The following is an 18,217-nucleotide window of genomic DNA, read 5'->3' on the forward strand; positions in this document are numbered from 1 at the left end:
ACACATTCATGCTGCTTTCAGAAATCTAAACCCTATAAATTCAAAAAAAAGACATAAGAATTATTTCATTTCAGTTTCAAACAACAAGCAGTGCCAATTAAATTAAAAATTGACAAGAGCTTGCAGTGGTTAGTAGCTTTTTTTTCTTTTTAATATAAGCCAGAGTAAATGCATGAGTAAATATCTTGAGTATCCCACACACTTTAATGTTGAAGTCATATTATAAATCTCTGACTTCCTGTTACTAAGTGTACTCATTTTCTGTTGCCTCTTACTCTTGACAGATCTTGGTCTCAACAATAAATTCGTTGGGGAAGTGTCTAATCTTCCAGCACTTATCAATGGCACGTTTGTTGAAACCTGTGAGGAAATGCACAATAAAAGTGGCTTTTTCATTATTGTGTAAATAAAAATATATCTAGATTTGCTCTCTACTTTTCCCGTACCCCACCCATACTCTCCTTCACTGTCTCAACAACACAGGGTGAAGGAAGAAATAAATTGCCTACCCAGCAAGAGGTCTCTTCTGCGAAGGCGGAAGGACTTGCGGTTGTTGCAAAGTTGATAAATAAATATACCAAGGTTACTAACATCACGAATCTCCTCCACAGCAACCAGGTCTTCACGAACCACGTAAGTGTGAGGCAGGTATTTGCCACTCTAAAAAATTTTTTTAAAAGATTGAAAGAGAAATTCTTAAAAATGCTATTTAATTTCTCACCTATAGCAGATATACTTTTTAAATAGAGTTTATTTTTAGAGCAGTTTAGGTTCACAGAATATTTTTTATTTGAAAATTATTTTAGTGAAATGGAATGTTTTGGCTCAAATCATTAATTTTAAAATGAGGAAGCAATTATTTGTAATTGCTTATATAAAAAGTTGACATCCAAAATACATACTGCCAGTTTTCCAAAGAGCTCCACTAGATTCTTTGGAGGCATAACAATGGAGGTATTGAGGGGCATCAGATAGCAGTTCCCCAGCAGCAAATCCAGGTAAGCAGTCATGCCCTGTTGGGGAGGGGGAAAATGTTAGGCATGATTCAGAGAGTATCAATGCTGCAGATTTTCCAATGACCATTAGAACAAGCAGTTACAACCTTTCAAAATCAACTAATGTATACTCAGTAGCAAAAGAATGAAAAAGGCTTTGCTGCAAAAAGTTGTATATTTATGAACAAATTTAATACCAATAAACTTACGAAAAAAAAGAAAATTCAGAAATACCTATAAGAATGAGAAACCCACCTTTTCAAAGTCGTGAATAATTGCTGCAGGGTCACTATGAGAGAAACTGGGGACAGGCACATCAATAATTGCGATGTTGTCATCCTCACGAATGTCAGCCTCTTCCATCACAGGCAGGAAGTAGGGCTCTCCTCCTTGGAGGGAATTTGAAGGGTCCTCAGAATCAAAGAAGCACATCTCTCCACGGTAGATGGTACTCTAAAAGACAAAAAGGGAAAATCAAAACTTTCTAACACTCACTCCCGTGACATTTGAATAATTTCTCAAACTCATATCAGTTCGTTGTCCTGTTTATCAAGCTGAGGATTATTGATTACAGTTATCACCATAAAGACAAATCAATTTTATACCAAAAGGTAATTTGAAAACTTTCCCTAAATCTTCATTTATCTGGGGGCCATGACAGAATTATTTGTTTTCGCTAAATGTATAGCAATTAGTAATCCAAAATATAATAACTTTCATTAATATTACCTTGGGCATGAAGTACTTGTAAATGCAGGCTCCACCAACAATAAGTCCTGCCAAGATGAATGAAAGGCCTAAGAGAGTAAGCATACATCTCCCAGAGGAGCCCTCTTTTTCCTTGGCGGCAACTCGGAGTTCCTATTTATTAAAAAGCAAGATCAAAAACAAAAAAAAAACAGATTGTGCTTTTAGACACATAGTTGCTTTTGTGTACAATTTATCACCCTTGAAACCTAAGATGTTTTAAAAAGATGTTAATTCACCCTAGCCTAAAATCATTTCAAGACACTTTCTGATGTTTAATAGATGTGAAAATCTCCAATTTATAACAACCTTTTTCTGGCATTTCCAAACCCAAATATAGATATAAAGTTATTTCAAAGTATACAGTTCTAAAATCAGCTGAAAATAACCATTCATTTATGCAATAAGTTATCCTCTTTAAATAAATGGAAGCCATTACTTTTTGGACTTGTACAGTGATATAATCACTAACTTTCTGGAATACAACTGTTTCTTTAGTATTTTTTGTACATCAACTAGTTTGCCAAATTAGAGGTGAATTAATACCCCTTGGTTTATTAACTGATTTTCAAAAAGCTGTTTTTTGAAAATTAACTTTTATAGGAAGGAATTCTATAAAGTAGGTATATACCGTTTCCCCCTATTTTAGAAATTAAAATATTGAAGATGAGATCTATTTCATAATATTCCTAAGTTTAATGAGAAATTAGGCTTCCTAATATCACCCAATATTCTATGGCTGTGTATTGCTTGAATGAAATAACGTTTTCTAAGTTCTGGGCAAAACAGTAGATTTAAAGTACAGTCATAGCTAGGCACAAAGCTTTGAGTGTAACAGTGACTGTAAAATTCTGTTAAATCCATAATTTGTTTAGTAATTGGAACAAGGGACTCCAAAACAAACAAGTAACCAATTAGCTCTGTACTCTTCTCAGGGCAGTGGACCAAGGGGCCCTCCAATCTCATTCTTTTATGTCACAATATGCCCTAAGCAGCAGTATTACTGAAGGGTATAATGAATGAAGTCAGCAAATCTATTCTCTTATAATCAGAGGGTAAATCACTCAGACTGGTATGTAAATAGAATTGCTTTAAGTCTTTCTGGCCATTAGCTCTTTTCCATAACTACTTAATGAGAATTAAACTTTAATTAATTTGTTGAAAGCAAATACATAGATTCTAAGGAGAGGCAATCATCTCATAAATGGCTTCAAAAATGATTTCTCTTTAAAATTCAAAGAAATTTGGTATTCAAATTTTCTTAGCTACGTTTACTTAAGTTCAAACCCTCCACTAATACTCTATAAGCCTTGAAGGTTTTCCTTGTCCCAATAATTTTCAGAAATTTAAAATAATTTTTATTTAAAAAATAACCTAAGATTAACACTACAAAGCCTATAAATTATGATTGTGAATCCCTGTAATCTAGAGCTAAGGGCTTAGAAATTATACTTTGGATGATTAAATTGAGGTCCAGAAAAATGAAGTGACTTTCCTAAAAGTCACAAAAATGACTTAGTTCGAAATTCTCAAAGGAATTAATTAATTTATTTTTTCTTGTCATTGAGATACGACAAGAGCAATCTGCACTGCAATTTCATTTCTCCTTCCAATATTTCAGGGGGGTTATTATTAAGCAAGATCTAAGTATTAGAGTGTCAATTTCAAAATTTCCCACCATAGTAGGCAAGATATGGAAACAATCTAAGTGCCCATGGATGGATGATGGACTAGGAATAAGGATTTTTTTTTCATTTAAATTTGCCAAACTTCAGTGCGGTAGGGGCTGTCACTTACCACAGCTCATTTCCCTCTGAACTGTATTTTAAAGTCATTGTACACAACCTCTGACATACTATTTTGTTGTGTTCAATTTCTGATGAGCTGATCAATACATCACAGTACAATGTGCCAAGTATTATTAAATCAGTGTCTTATGGTGGCCAGGTCAGGATCCTGTCGTATGCTTATTTTTGTTTATTCCTCATAACACCTCAGGCCTGGTAGAAGTATTGCTTGCATATTAACTGAATTCAACAAGTCATGGAGTTTGTGGTGATGTGGGAAAATAAAGGATTATTGTGTGGCTATATTTAACTACTGGCATCTAATTAGAACTCCCCTAAAAAATCTGGCCATATTTCCCTTACAAAGTAAGTAGGACAATTACATATTTGACCTTCTACCATTTAATCAAAACCTCAACAATGCAAGGGGGTGTTTTTGAGTTCTGAAATGTGTCATACACAACAGCTAGTTTGATTGCTGGGTTAACTATTGAAAGTTTCCGTGATAAAAATTCTGCAAAAGCTCATTAGCTTTGCAAATTGTGTGCATAATCAGTTTTACTACATGGATTCTCATTTCACTCAGAGATCTTTTCAAATCTCCACTCTGAACACAAAAGTTTAAACTTTATAGAGAGAACAAGACAAGTTAGGGCAGATTTGCAAGCTCCAACAATGCACAGATTTTGTATAACAAGAAAAAAATACGATTGTGCCTTTTAACATTGAAATTTTACTGAGGAAAATGAGGAGTAGTTTACAGACACTGAAAACGTGTTAGATGTTTAAAGGAGATAGAAATTAGACTAAATGAACAATGGCTAACATTTTGGGGGGAAAAATTCCCCCAGTTCCTGGCAGTGCTAGAAGATTAAATTACAAGGTCAGACTTGCTTCAGATCTTTCTGTGGGGGAGGGTGGGCAGAGGGGATATCACTCAAAAAGGAAGTACTGTACTATAAAGAAAAACAAAAGAGAAAAACAAAACCCCTCAAAATTTATTTTACGGAAGAGTGTTTTCTTTAGGAAATGTCACTCTGAAAACATACAAGGCTCTTGGAGTAAGAGGGCACAGTGAACATCTCAAAATCTAATTAAGACTAACTTCAGTTTTGACAGCTCCTTTACAGAATGCTTAACACCGCCTGTGACCAGGGAGAAACTGAAAATATACACGGGCGGGCACAGACACACATTTGCCCCAACCCATATCGCATCGAGTCGAAGCTGCCTTTTGCCCCCCGCCCCATCTCCACAAACACTCAGGGATCCTAGAAAGCCTTAAGATTCATAGAACTTCATACATGTCGAAAGGAAAGAAAGAAGAGTTAAATCTCGTGTCCTTGCTCACCCTGCTTGTCCTCTCCGCCCCTGTGGAAGATGTGTGTGCCCCTGGAGCTGACCGGGTGACGTGCCTCTCTTTGATCTCTAGCTACCCACATGTTCCCCAGGAGAAGGTGACATCTGGTCCCAAGAGTTCTCCTCAAACTCCCTCCAACATCCCTCCGCGATGTACAACGTGAGCTGGGACCCACGGAACGTGGCGCGACGAACGGAGATGCTAAGGGACTTGGGGAACCGCAAGCGGAAGGTGGTGCGAATGGACAGAGTTGGGGTGACCGGGCAAACCCAACAGACAGCACAGAGAGCACCGCCGGAAACACAGGAACTCCGCAGCAGCTTTCATTTTGTCCTTTCCCACCTTTCCCCTTCCTTCCCCTCAAACCACCCCCACCCCCACCTTCCCGACCCTGGCAGGCAGTCAGGGGTGGAATGGGAATTGCTACCTTGCCGGTCAGGATCTGAGCTCGGACCGTACGGCTTACTAGGGCCTCCACGTCTTGCTGCGCCTCCTCTTTTTGCACCGCTGTGGGTGTGTTGAAGGCGATTTTCACCATGGTGAATCTTCGGGCTGCGCGGTAAGGCGCTGCTCGAATCAATGTCCTGGGCTGCAGGTTGGAAGAGGAGAAGATCGCGCTAGCCCTAGCCGCACCTTCTTTCTCCTTGTCTGCTTTTACACTACTGCAAGCCCAGGTCTGGGTATACTTATGACGCAGTCACAAGCTGGGTGGGAGACCGTGGGCGGGCCCAAGCAGGGGCCGAGGGAGGAGCGGGAGGGTGTCTAAGTACTGGAATGGGGGTGGGAGTTGACAGTGGGAGGAGAGAAACTGGGTGGAGCCAGTGGACTGGGACTGAAAACTCCTCACCTGCACTCCAGGCGTGCTCCCACCTCGCTCTCTGCTCCCTCAGATAAGAGCAAGACAGGAAGGAAGCCTGCTGTGTCGTGTCTTTCTGCCTCTGTACAGGCCACAATAGCCCCTGCCCCTGATTCTATTTTCCCAAACTTGGACCTGGCCTCCCGCGGGGCAGGGAACTGTAACTTGGCACCAGTTCAAGCTTCCTCCTCTCTGCACCCAAAAGCACAGTTCCAGGACTTTTCTGTACATTTACAATAATACCTTCCTTCTAAAAAACACTCAGAAGCACGTTTAGAATTACTTGGTTCATTCTCTCAACATATTTTTTCATTCCTTGACATCTCTTTGTTTCGTAATTTTAATTTCCTATCACAGAACAATGCTAAATCAGAAATACAGGACACCTGCCTCTTCAAAGCCCATTTTGCAGGTAGGACATGAGACAGAGGAGTATGGAAAGCTCATAGAAAATCCCTGAAATATTTCAGATCTTTCACTCTCCGAGGCCAGGGAATCCAGACCAAGGTCTCAGCCCAGAACTTGTTTCTTTTCAGCCACCAGCTGTGAAATCCACAGCGAGAAAAGCAGGGATGTGTGTGTACCTATGTGTTTAGGGAGGTGGAAGTGTGGTTGGAGATAGAAGATAGAAAATTTAGCCAGATGTTAACCCAGCTCTAGTGAAAAAACAAAAAACAATAATCTCAAAGGGGCTGAGTTAGAAACCATTTTTGGAACATTTACATGAGCAGCCAGTGTAATCATACCATTTCTTAAAAGTCAGTTCTCCCTGGTTGGTGACAATGATAGAGTACCTTTCCATATGAAATTCATGCTGTGGAGGTTGGTGACTAGGGGTAGTAGTGGTAAAGGGTTTATAAATAGTCCTGCTGCCAAAGACAGTAGAGGGGACTGTTTTGTGAAGATAATAACACTTACCCCAAAAATCCGGCTTGTGCTAGAGAATCCCTCGTCTACTCATATACTTATTAAAATGACTTGAATATGTTGAGAGTCACCACCCCTCTGTCCTAGAAATTCCAGGTTGTAGTTTTTCCCACCGAGGTTTCCTTGGCTCTGAAGTGCATAGCTGTGGCAACTTTGTGAAAACAGCCTTCATTTTCTTGGATAAGCTGCAGATGGGAAGGAAGATGGAAGGGAACAGTGGGGAGCCTGTGCCTTATACAGGGCCAGATGTATGAGTTTGCTTAGAAACATTGGTGTTGTATGTTCTTTTACTTATTTTTTGCTCAAGTGTGGCCATTATAATTTAACATTTATGAGGTAACCTTTAGTGTAGACTGAGGAAATCTCAACTTCCTAAGATGTTTCTCTTTACAGTTACTTTATGTTTGCCATCACCTTTGTGATAATTCAGCCTAGAGTCTGTGCTAGTCTGGCCCTGTGATCCATAACACACAGATGGTTGAACCAATGGTTGCTCTGACACATCTACCTACCAAGTGCAACGTGCTGGATGGAATAGTAATGTATTATTTTAGTGTATCTTTCCTGAAATGTGGTCACACAGAAGGGGCAAAGATTATTTCTATTTTTCAAATGAATAGACCCAAACTCTCATAACAACCAATGGAGTATATGATTAATTGCTAGGTTTGTGACATTGAGCAAGTCACCTCATCTCCTTGGGCCTCACTTTCTCCTCAGTAGAATGGTAAAATATTTTCATGCTGCTGCTGTGAGGATCATTTAGGATAATGCAGGAGGAAACACATTTTAAATTATGAAAAGGATAGAAGAGTGAAGTGGTTGGTTATGCTACAATTCTTATTTTAGTATGTAACATAGCCAGGTTTCAAGGTTATAAAGATAATCTATTTTTTTTTATCCTTCAACTATTCTTTAACTTCTAGAGCTGCTTAAGACCCCACAGTCTCTGAATATAGATCATCTTGGAAAAGGTCAGACTTCTAAGAATAGTCACATAAATTAGCATTTAACTTCTCTGTTGAATTTTTAAAGCTTTGGCCATCTTCTGTTTCTTAATGCCATGCTGTATTTTAGGAATGTCACCCATACATCTCTAAGGGCATTTGCTGATGTTGGACATATGTGCTATAGGCGTCGTCTCAAGTTAACAGATATTGCTGTTATCCTTTCAATATAAATATGTAATGCTTGTGTTAGAATCATAGAATAGCAATAACGCCCATCGTTAGTGCCCATTTATGAAAGGCAAATATTTCCTGCATGTTTGTTTTTTTAATTTCAAAATGTAACCTGCTACTTGCTCATTGGGCTGCAACCAGTATAGTGAACATATTTCCATCTAATAAAAAATGGTTCTCATTGATTAATCTTTTTCTTGTACTTGCTCCTTCCCAGCAGCAACTTCTTGTTTCTCAGAATCAATTTCTCTCACTTTCTTGTCTTTGGAACTGTGGGGATCTGGCTGCCATACCAATTCCAGTTAAAGTTTTTGTTGTTGTTGTTTTTCTCTATTTTTTAATTGAAGTATAGGTGATTTACAGTGTTATGTTAATTTATGCTGTACTTCAAAGTGACTCATTTATACACATATATACATTCTTTTTTAATATTCTTTTCCATTATGGTTTATCCCAGGAGGTTGGATATAGTTCCCTGTGCTATACAGTAGGACCTTGTTGTTTATCTATTCTAAATGTAATAGTTTGCATCTACTAACCCTAAACTCGCAGTCCATCCCTCTCCCTCCCTCCTCCCCAAATGTCAATGGGCTGAATGCTCCAATCAAAAGACATAGAGAGGGCTTCCCTGGTGGCGCAGTGGTTGAGAGTCCGCCTGCCGATGCAGGGGACACAGGTTCGTGCCCCAGTCCGGGAAGATCCCACATATCGTGGAGTGGCTGGGCCCATGAGCCATGGCCGCTGAGCCTGCGCATCCGGAGCCTGTGCTCTGCAATGGGAGAGACCACAGCAGTGAGAGGCCCATGTACTACAAAAAAAAAAGACATAGAGAGTCAGACTGGATAAAAAAAACAAGAGCCTACAATATGCTGCCTACAAGAGACCCACCTTAGGGCAAAGGACACACATAGATTGTAAAGTGAGGGGATGGAAAAAGATATTTCATGCAAACGGAAAAGAGAAGAAAGTGAGAGTGGCAATACTCGTATCAGACAAAGTAGACTTTAAAACAAAGGTCATAAAGAAAAATAAAGAAGGTCACTATATAATGGTAAAGGGATCAATATAAGAAGAGGATTTTATAGTCATCAATATATATGCACCTAATATAAGAGTACCCAAATACATAAAACAAATAGTACCAGCTAATGTTGCTAATTTTGTCAGAATCCACACCATTTAAGTCTATAAATGAATTCCTTATTCTCACATGCCAAATGATGACTAAATTATCACAACTTGAGCTAAATGGAATACGGCAAACAATTGAATGCCAAGCAACATTGTCAACTCTCTTTGAATGACCCAAAATTCAACCACACAAAAATAAGGCTACTGGTGGCATCTGTGATACCATTTAATTTATTAACTCATTTATTTGTTCATCAAATATTTACCAAGGGTCTACTGCCTTCTGCTGTAATCAGCCATGGGAATACAGTGGTGACTAAGCAGATACAACTTTGCCCTTGTAAATCATGTCATTACGGCACACATGGCAGTACCATTTGTTATGAGCTCTCCAGTTTTTGTAGCGGAAATGTTGGTCCCATGCTGTAGAGTGGGATATAGCAATTCTACAATGCGGCAGAGCACTTGCATCCACAGCTAGTGCTACCAAGAAAGCTTAAGTTCCAAGCTCTACTGCAATGGCTTCACATCCAGCATTCTATTTAGTAAAATTAATATGACAACAAGATGTATTGGGAAACAAGTTAGGAGGCACTCCCACAGTCTATGTGAGAGGAGGTGGAATACGTTGATGACTGCAATATTGAAAATAAAGGGACAACTTCCATAGATGTTTAGGAGCCATATTTTACAAAGTCTAGTGCTGGAATAAATCATATGAGGGAGAAAAAATAATTCTGTTCTGGATGATTGGGAATCCAAGATTTGGAAAATGGTGGTGCCATTGGTAACAATACCAAACATTTGTGGAACACATCAAATGCTAGATTTCTGTGCTAAGCACATTCAATTGATTGTGTTATTTAATCTTTACCACAGTACTGTGAAGTATTATTACATTCACCACTTCATTGATGAAGAAACTGAATTTCCAGAAGTTAGATGACTTGCCCAAGGTCAAATTCTAACTCAGGTGGTCTGATTCCAGTGTTTATACTCAACCTTATATTGTCCTGCTGCCACTAAAATAAATGAGAAAATCAACAAGGGAGCTGGCTTGAAAGCAGAGAAAATAATTAGCATAATCTCTATGGAAATGAAGCATGAATCCCCTGCCCATACTGCAAGCAGAGATTCCTACCTAAGATTTTGTTCAGGACTAAAAACATTTGAAACACTTGTGCAACTTTGCTGGCCATGGGTACATGGCTATACTCTACTCATTTTAAAGAATATTTCTCCTGAGTTGTGCAGTTGCTTTTGTCAGCAGAGAAACAACTACAGGGGAAGCTGGTCAGCCATCTGCTTCTGGATATAATTCCAGGAGTTTGGTTTAAGTCTTTAAAGAGCCGCTCAATTTCTAGGTACACAATTTCCCTGCAAGCTCAGCTTGGGGAGCATAGCTAGGGCTCCACACAAAAAGTAACATAGACACTCACTTTCTGGAGTAGACTCTTGTTTCTTGACTCCATTTAAGGTTTCTTTGTAGGCTAGTAAGTTATGATAATGGGAAAATGCAATGTTTTCTTACACATAAGAAATAAATTTCATCATCTTTTCACAATGATTTAGTCATATCTTTGGGGTTAAGAGGAAATTGTGGTCCATCCCTTATTTATAAGAGTCACTTTTCTTCTCATTTAAGGCAACTGAAAAATCTAGTGAAAATAACTGATTTTCAATGCACCTTCTCTTAATTGTGTAAAAATTCTTATCTCATTGCAGACTACCTGGGAAATTTTTAAAATAGAGTTATGAATCAATATCTGAACATGCCTTATGTGATAAACCTTTACATGAGTTCCAGTCCTGAATACTACAAGAGAGAAATTAAAGTTTAGCCCTAGGAATGCTTGTAAGAATATCTAGTTGGTTCAGTTGTTCCATAATATATTACTGAGTGATACTAAAATGTCTTTGTGGCTTTAGAGTTAGTTATGTTCTTATTCAATGAAAGCACAATCATTTGTATTTTTATTAATGATTGTTAAAACAGATACTATTTTTACTTTCATGTTTAGTTTTCTTGGTGGGTCAACATATTCTGTTCCTAGTTTATTCTTAAAGAACACAAAATCCCAAGTGGTTTTATAACAGATTTCACCTTGATTGTTCTTGAAATGTAACTTTGTTTTTCACTTCACTAATTTTTAGATAACCTCAATGTATTCATATTCCAAAGCCTTTAATTATTCTAAAGTATGATGACATCTTGTTAATAATGAGGTCGCAACAACAAAGGAATGCTCCAAATTAGATTCTCTTTAGGTCAATGGCACAGTCAGTCCTAACAAATTAAGTCAGATCATGATTGGAAAATCTGGTTGACAATATCCTAACCCAAACTCAAGGTCCACAAAAAGTGCTGCTTACACTTTAGTGTGGTTGCCATGTTTCTGTACTAGTGAAAAAGGGAAGTCTTGCATAAAGGAGGAATGTAGTGTATGACACATCAATTATACTTCTGACTTTCAAGTTAGGGGAATTATCTTCTCAGAATTTTTGTTTGTTTGTTTTAGAAACTGAAATTTGTAATTGCCTCTACCACATTGAGAAGAATCCTACATAAAAATATTGTCCACACAGCCTCGGAAGGAAGAGGTCTAGTCTCCTATGTTCTGTTTGTGTTGTAATTAACTCAGAACAACTGGCTTCTTTACTCATATTTGGTATTGGAATTTTAAATTTAAAAGATTCTACTAAATGGGGCAAAATAGAATACTGGCATTTATAAATAGAAATAGATAATTATACAAATGCTAACATTTATTATGAATAAGGAGAATGTTTTCTTTCATCCACTGTGATCTTACCCCTTGACCTTTAAGCTTTAAGAAGACCTTTTATTTACAGGAACGTGAAATGCTTAATTCTCCACTTCTCTAAACCTTGCAAGGTAGCTAAAGGGTATCCCATCCTGGAATACTCTTACTCAGTCTTTTCAGCTCCTTTTTGGGTTGAAACTTTTAGTCGAGTGGCATTGGTATCTTATTTGCTGTTTTATTTATGAAGATCTTGAGAAAAAATCAGTTCTCAATCAATGCCAAGAATTGTTATTGAACAACAATGAGGCATGCACAGAAAAGAAAATTCATGTATATTTAGAAGCAACCCAGGAATGAATTCACGCAGGAGGCAAGTATATCCTATGGGATTGTGAACCTGGATGAGTAAGTGATAACTAACAAGAACATCCAACAAATACTATGATGAATGTGCTGAGACTGTGACCAGAATATGATTCTGTCACCAAAAAAGCAAATTCTTCAAAGACAACTCTGCAAGAAAAACATTTGAACTCCAAATCTGCATCCAAATGCAGGTAGAAATCTCTCCCCAGCAATTCAAAGTAAAGGTAATTATAATTGTTTATATAGGAAATTCAAAGAAGCCAAAAATGTCTCCCAACAAATCAACTAAGCACATAATGTTTTCTCTCTCTCTCTCTCTCTCTCTCTCTCTCTCTCTCTCTCTCTGTGTGTGTGTGTGTGTGCATGTGTGTTTTAATGAACATATTTTCTTGAGACTACTTTCTCTGAATCACACTACCATCTTACGCATCCAAAGAAGTTTTACCTGGAACCCTCCACAGCACATCTATATACGTTGTGTATTGGTGGTATACAGCAAATGATAGTAAAGTTCTTCCCATCACACACTGTACCTTACACTAGAACAGTATTAACATTGCTCTTATTTCTTAGTCCTTACTAGTATCTTTATTTTTTTTGTTTTCTATGTGTCAGTGGGGTTTGTACTTCTGGATTGCCTGCCTGGTGGAAGAAGGGCAGAACTATTTATAAGGGACAAATCAAGTTCCTGTGCTTCTGCAGTAACTGGCAGTGATTCAGAGACTCACTTTTGCTAAGAAAGAATAAAATGTTTGTATGTCATACTATTACAAATAATGTTTTGTTCTATAGTCAATTCCATATGTATCTATTTTTCACCTCAATCAGCCTCTAACTCACCTTTGAATAGTTGACAGTGTTTAGTCCTTTGACTGTTACAAAGAGGAGGCTAAATAAAATTGTTGAATTGACCTGGATCTGAGGTTCATAGGCAAGCAGTAAAATTGTAAACATCATCCAGCAAAGTAGATGGGGCCAGCTCTGCCTCTGTACATATATACCCCTTAGGATTACTACATGGACTTTTCTACTTCGGAGATGGCTCCAGTTGATGCTCAAGTGATTCCACCTGTATATATGTATTTTTAAAACTTGATGAGACAATGTATGATGTATAGTGCACCTTGCCTTGGAACCATGTAGCACCCTTAGGAAGTCTTACACATAATCATCTTCCTGGGGATAAGTACACAGCAGAAATCTGTTCACTCATTAAGTCTCACTTCCTCCGTGGTGCTTTCCTGGAGCACAGTTCTTCTCACAGTCTTTGACCTCCACCAACACTAACTTTGTATAAACTCTTTCTCCTGTTTTCTTCTGCCACAGTATGTGACTGTGTTTCATCTCCCTAACTATACTATGTTTCTAAAGGGGAGGGGCTGGGTCCCCTGTTTTGTATCTCCACAGTATCTAGCGTGAGTCTGACCAAATACCTAGTCAGTTTCCAAACCAGACTTACTGATTACATTAGTTGTTGATAATTGTTTCTCTTTGAGAAGAAAGAGGGAGAAAGTAGGTGGAAAATTAAGGGAGCTTTATACTTCCTATACTGTCTCATACTTTCAATTTACCAATTAACAGATCTACAGTGATCTACTTTTCTGTGCCCAACTCTGTGCTGTGTAGAAAATACAGAAATATAAAGAATGCTATCATCTATAAAGACCTTTAAATTCTTGTGCAATGAAAAAGTAATAAATTTCTTGTGTATAGAATGACATTAGTTTTACATCCCTTTTTTTCATTTGCCCCTACAAAAAGAGCTATGTTCATCATGGCAGAGTTTATCTGCCTCCCCTCCCACCTTTTTTTTTTTTAAACAACAAATAAAGTTGCTTGGAGAACGGGAATGATTTTGGTAGACCAAATGGATTTGCTATTATATCCTTACTCCTGCACTGAATTGAGACCCAGGCAGGTCTACTCCACAGGGCACACCTGTCCCAGAGAAGACAGAATATACTCTACCTCTAGTTCTAAGATATCAAGAAGGAAGAAACGTACCCCTCCTCTTTGATTCACCAGTAGAGGAGTCACTGCTCCCATGGGAAGGAGGAAATGGGGGTGAGTGTGGGCGAAAAACTGAGTTCTTTTCTAGGGAATTCTGCCTCTCCACATGGAAGCGGGGGCGCTGGTAAATAAATGTTGGTCCCTAACACCTATCTCATTAAGTTGCTTTTAAAATTTTATCTCATGTTATAATTTTTATTAAGATATAACTGGCATACAACATTATATTTGTTTCAGGTGTACAACATAATAAGTCAATATTTTTATATATTGTAAAATGATCACAAAGTCTAGTTAACATCCATCACCATATATTGTTACAGAATTATTTATTTATTTATTTAGGCTGCTCCAGGCCTTAGTTGTGGCATGTAGGATCTTCATTGTAGCATGCAGACTTCTTACTTGTGGCATGCGGACTTCTTAGTTGTGGCAGGTGGACATCTTTGTTGTGGCATATGAACTCTTAGTTGCAGCATGCATGTGGAATCTAGTTCCTGGACCAGGGACCGAACCTGGGACTCCTGCATTGGGAACACAGAGTCCTACTCACTGGACTACCAGGGAAGTCCCTGTACCAGCCCATTTTTTAAAGTATTGTTTACTTGACTTATTTTATAAAAGCCTTTAACAATGTGAACTTTTGATCAAGTCTTTGTTTTGTTTTGTTTTTGAAAGAAGAGCTAGTGCTTTACTAATAACAACTAGAATAAAACCACAAAGTGCTCAATTTGGCTTTAAATTCAGAAGATATCAAGTTTTGTTTCTAAAAGTGGCAACATTTTAAATATCTAGAGATAGAACTGGTAACATCTGCTCGTGTTTAATTTCATAACCCAGAAAATATAATTTTGCTCTTTTTTGTGACTCAAATTAATTTGCCTAATGTGGAATCTCCTCCCTCAACTCTAAGACAAGTGGGAAAACAGGTCGAGTGACAAGGTATAGGGTGGGGACAAAATCCCCTAAGGACTCAGAATGCTTTTTTTTTACAGCTTGGCATAAGAGCATTTCTACCCAAAATAGGTGGTATGAAGGCTGAGACAGACTTTTTTAGTAGAGATTTAACTACATTAATATGACAATAAGATCTTCATATAAGTTGAATAACTTAATTTGGAAGTGAATGGCTGAGGTCTGCTAGTAGGAGTGCAGATGATACAGAGAGCCCAGATTTAAGGGTTTCTTCTGTAAACAGATACTATCCTTTTAGTATAAATTCTATGACTGTGTATACAGGCCAATATTCAACTGGTAACAAGATTATGGGTTGACTGATAGATTACTTTTGTGATATTTTACTTATTAATTGGAAGAAAAGCACCTTGTATTATTTTCAGAATCTTCTCTTGGATGGACAAACTTGCTGGAGTAGGGCAGTGGATTTAGGAAGATTCCAAAGTAGACAGTGGGAGTCAGAACGTGTAGTAGAAATTAGAGGTCAACATCAGAGAAGTCTGGGAGCCTGGGAGCAGTTCATAAAGACTAGCTACTTGTGTAACTTATGTTTGTTCAATCTGCACTAGGTTATTAAATAACAGGCCTTGGTCTCTTAGTTTTCATGTGCTGCACTTTCCATTATGTCATAAGTTAATACCCCCAAATATGAAGAACTAGAGTATTGACAGGGATGGATGAATGAAAGAGGCCCAATTCTGGGATGTAAGGGTTATAAGAACTGGGGAACAAGATCAGAACATGGCTAACAGCAAGCTTGCCTTGATGCTATTTCACTAGATTCCAGTTACTAAATTGATCTTTAAAAAACTTCAGAGAATTAACTGGAACCTCCTGGTAGACGATTGTTTAACAGAAGGACCAAGGAACTAAGAAACTTTTCACTCTATTAAGTTTTGTCCCATTAAAACATAACATCCTTGTTTTTCTTTTGACCTTGAATCCTCTGTGTCAAATACAAAAATAAACTGATCTCCTTTGCTTTGTGACTCATTTAGGAAAAAATACTTTTATCAGAAAGTTAGTGGATTATCCCCTGTATATATATTTACCATTAGACAGACCCTCCCACCCTTCCCTACACCCAACCTAGCAAATCCTGATTATTCACTGCCATTCATTAGAAAATTAGTCATGTCTGTTAGGGAAAAACCGTTGGCCTCAGGGCATAATGAAATCCCAGTTTCCCCTTCTTCCTCTTTCTCTCTCAAGGCATGTCCTAAGGAAGAACCATCATGTGCTCCCCTTTTCTTTCCAGGCTTGCTTCTCCTTGGCTTTTTTCCCCCTCCACACACTGACTTCCTGGGGAGTGCATAGAGTAGGCTTTCTTCATGTATACACAAGCCTTATTTAAATCACGGAGGGCCCTAACAGGACTTCAGGCCTACTTCCCAGTCCCCATTTGCATTTTAAGCAACTTTGGTAGTTGTGATGAGGACTTCTCCATCAGAACTACAGGCTTCTATATTTGCTTGTGTGACTTATGCTTGATGTTTGTTCTCTCTGAACATAGATTGGCATGTTGAGTGACAGACCTGGGCCCTCTAGTCTTTATAGGCTGCTCTTTCCATTATGACAAGAGTCAGCAGAGCTAAACCTGCTTACAATTTTATGGCCCTAAACCTGTAAAGAGTATGTTTGCTTAGCAATGAGGAATTTTCAGTTTTCCAGTATGTACTTTCTTTTAGAAAATCTGCGAGCCTATGCTTCTTTTCCATCCTTCTGCTCCTTACTGGATGCCTGATATTCACCAATATAATCTTTTTTAAAGGGGTGTATTTTGGGGATAGAAGAAACAGATTTGGATTGAAAACTATAATCAGAAGTTCCATAGGCTCCCAACTGCAAAAAAGAAGAACCCAAACCCCAAATTGAATGTCCTGACATGACTAAATGTCTACATAAAAATAAGATTATTGTTACAAATATACACTCACTAGGGCCCTCAGGAAAGGCACTACCACAATAACCATGTTTGAAGGATTTGTTCTTTCAAAAACAAGCAGAAAAATAATGAGACTTCATATAATTATAAAATATCAGATCTGGAAATGACCTTACAAACTTGGTTCAACTTCCTCTCTGGCTACCCAGTGAAGAGGTGTCTTGCCCAAAGTTCGTAGTCAGCAAAAGAGGGGAACTGGTAGTCCGTGTTTCCTCAGCTCTTTCTCTTATAATCTGCCACCTCCTGGGTATCTCCTCTGACACAGCTGTTACTGATGATTAAGCTTATATCCCTTCTCCACAAAAACCCTTTTCAAACAAAAAATAATAATAAATGCCTTTGCCAGTGCTATATCATTTCCTCTTTTTATAACCATGTCTTCTTTCCCGGAACTTCCCCTAGGTACATATTTTGTTGTTAGTTTTTATTTTCTTTATTCCATCAGAATTTGGCACCATTGAAGTCTATAATCTATATGAAAGGTTTTATGTTTTATTTTTAATACCATTTGGTTCAGCATGACTGATATGCATAGCTGGAAACACACACACACACAGAGCTGTCCAGAGGCTGGCTGGTGACAAGAAATGAACAGGTGTGAGGGATAGTCATTGGAATCTACAGCCTCGTCTTCAGGCAGATCCAATGTCCCATTGTGATGATTTACTTTCAGTCAAAATGAGCACAGGTGCTGCAAACATCATCCAGTGTCTATTTTATATCAATCTGTCTGCAATGCTCACTAGAAAACATCTGGGTTTCATTCCCCTCATCTCCTGCTGGGTGCCCTCCATTCACCCTTCTACAATCCTTGGCTCCCCTTATCCCCATAGAACCTGCTGCCTCCCTATCTATGTTAGGACATCCTGGCTGCATGGTGACCACGTGAAAGCAGCCTGGATCCTGTTAACCCTGGCTTGAGGGTAAATTGTAAAGCTTCATTACCATGACACTAATTCATTGATCTCATAAATTAGACATATGAATTCAAAGCTGTTCTTTGAATGTTCACTCATTGTGCACTTATTTATTATTGAGTTGTAGCAGAATTTTTCACAGAAGTAAATGTTTTTAGTTTACATGTTTTTGGTTTCCATGTCTGATCCATGTAGAAGGTTTTATAAATCAGTATGTCACTCCTTTAAATGCCCTATGGTCATATTTTTAAAAGACCCTATGACAAGGACGCT

At 38.2% G+C, this 18,217-nt stretch overlaps 1 protein-coding gene and 1 long non-coding RNA gene across 3 annotated transcripts in view; one reads left to right on the forward strand and one right to left on the reverse strand.

Moving 5' to 3' along the window:
• Positions 1–18,217, forward strand: part of LOC309978757 — a 128,012-nt gene that overhangs the window by 7,404 nt on the left and 102,391 nt on the right. The gene's annotated exons all lie outside the window — the stretch shown is intronic.
• ITM2A (integral membrane protein 2A) lies at positions 254–5,427 on the reverse strand (the record flags this gene model as incomplete). Of its 2 annotated transcripts, XM_082864296.1 has the most annotated exons (6): positions 254–360; positions 510–660; positions 903–1,013; positions 1,251–1,448; positions 1,725–1,856; positions 5,317–5,427. In XM_082864296.1, 6 exons carry the CDS (start codon positions 5,425–5,427, stop codon positions 272–274), a joined length of 792 nt encoding a protein of 263 aa, XP_082720422.1. In that variant the 3' UTR covers positions 254–271. The 2 variants fall into 2 exon arrangements, with proteins under 2 accessions (XP_082720422.1, XP_082720423.1); XM_082864297.1 differs by lacking the exon at positions 1,725–1,856.

Source organism: Leucopleurus acutus, assembly GCF_964270905.1.
Source record: "Leucopleurus acutus genome assembly, chromosome: X".
NCBI lineage: Eukaryota > Metazoa > Chordata > Mammalia > Artiodactyla > Delphinidae > Leucopleurus > Leucopleurus acutus.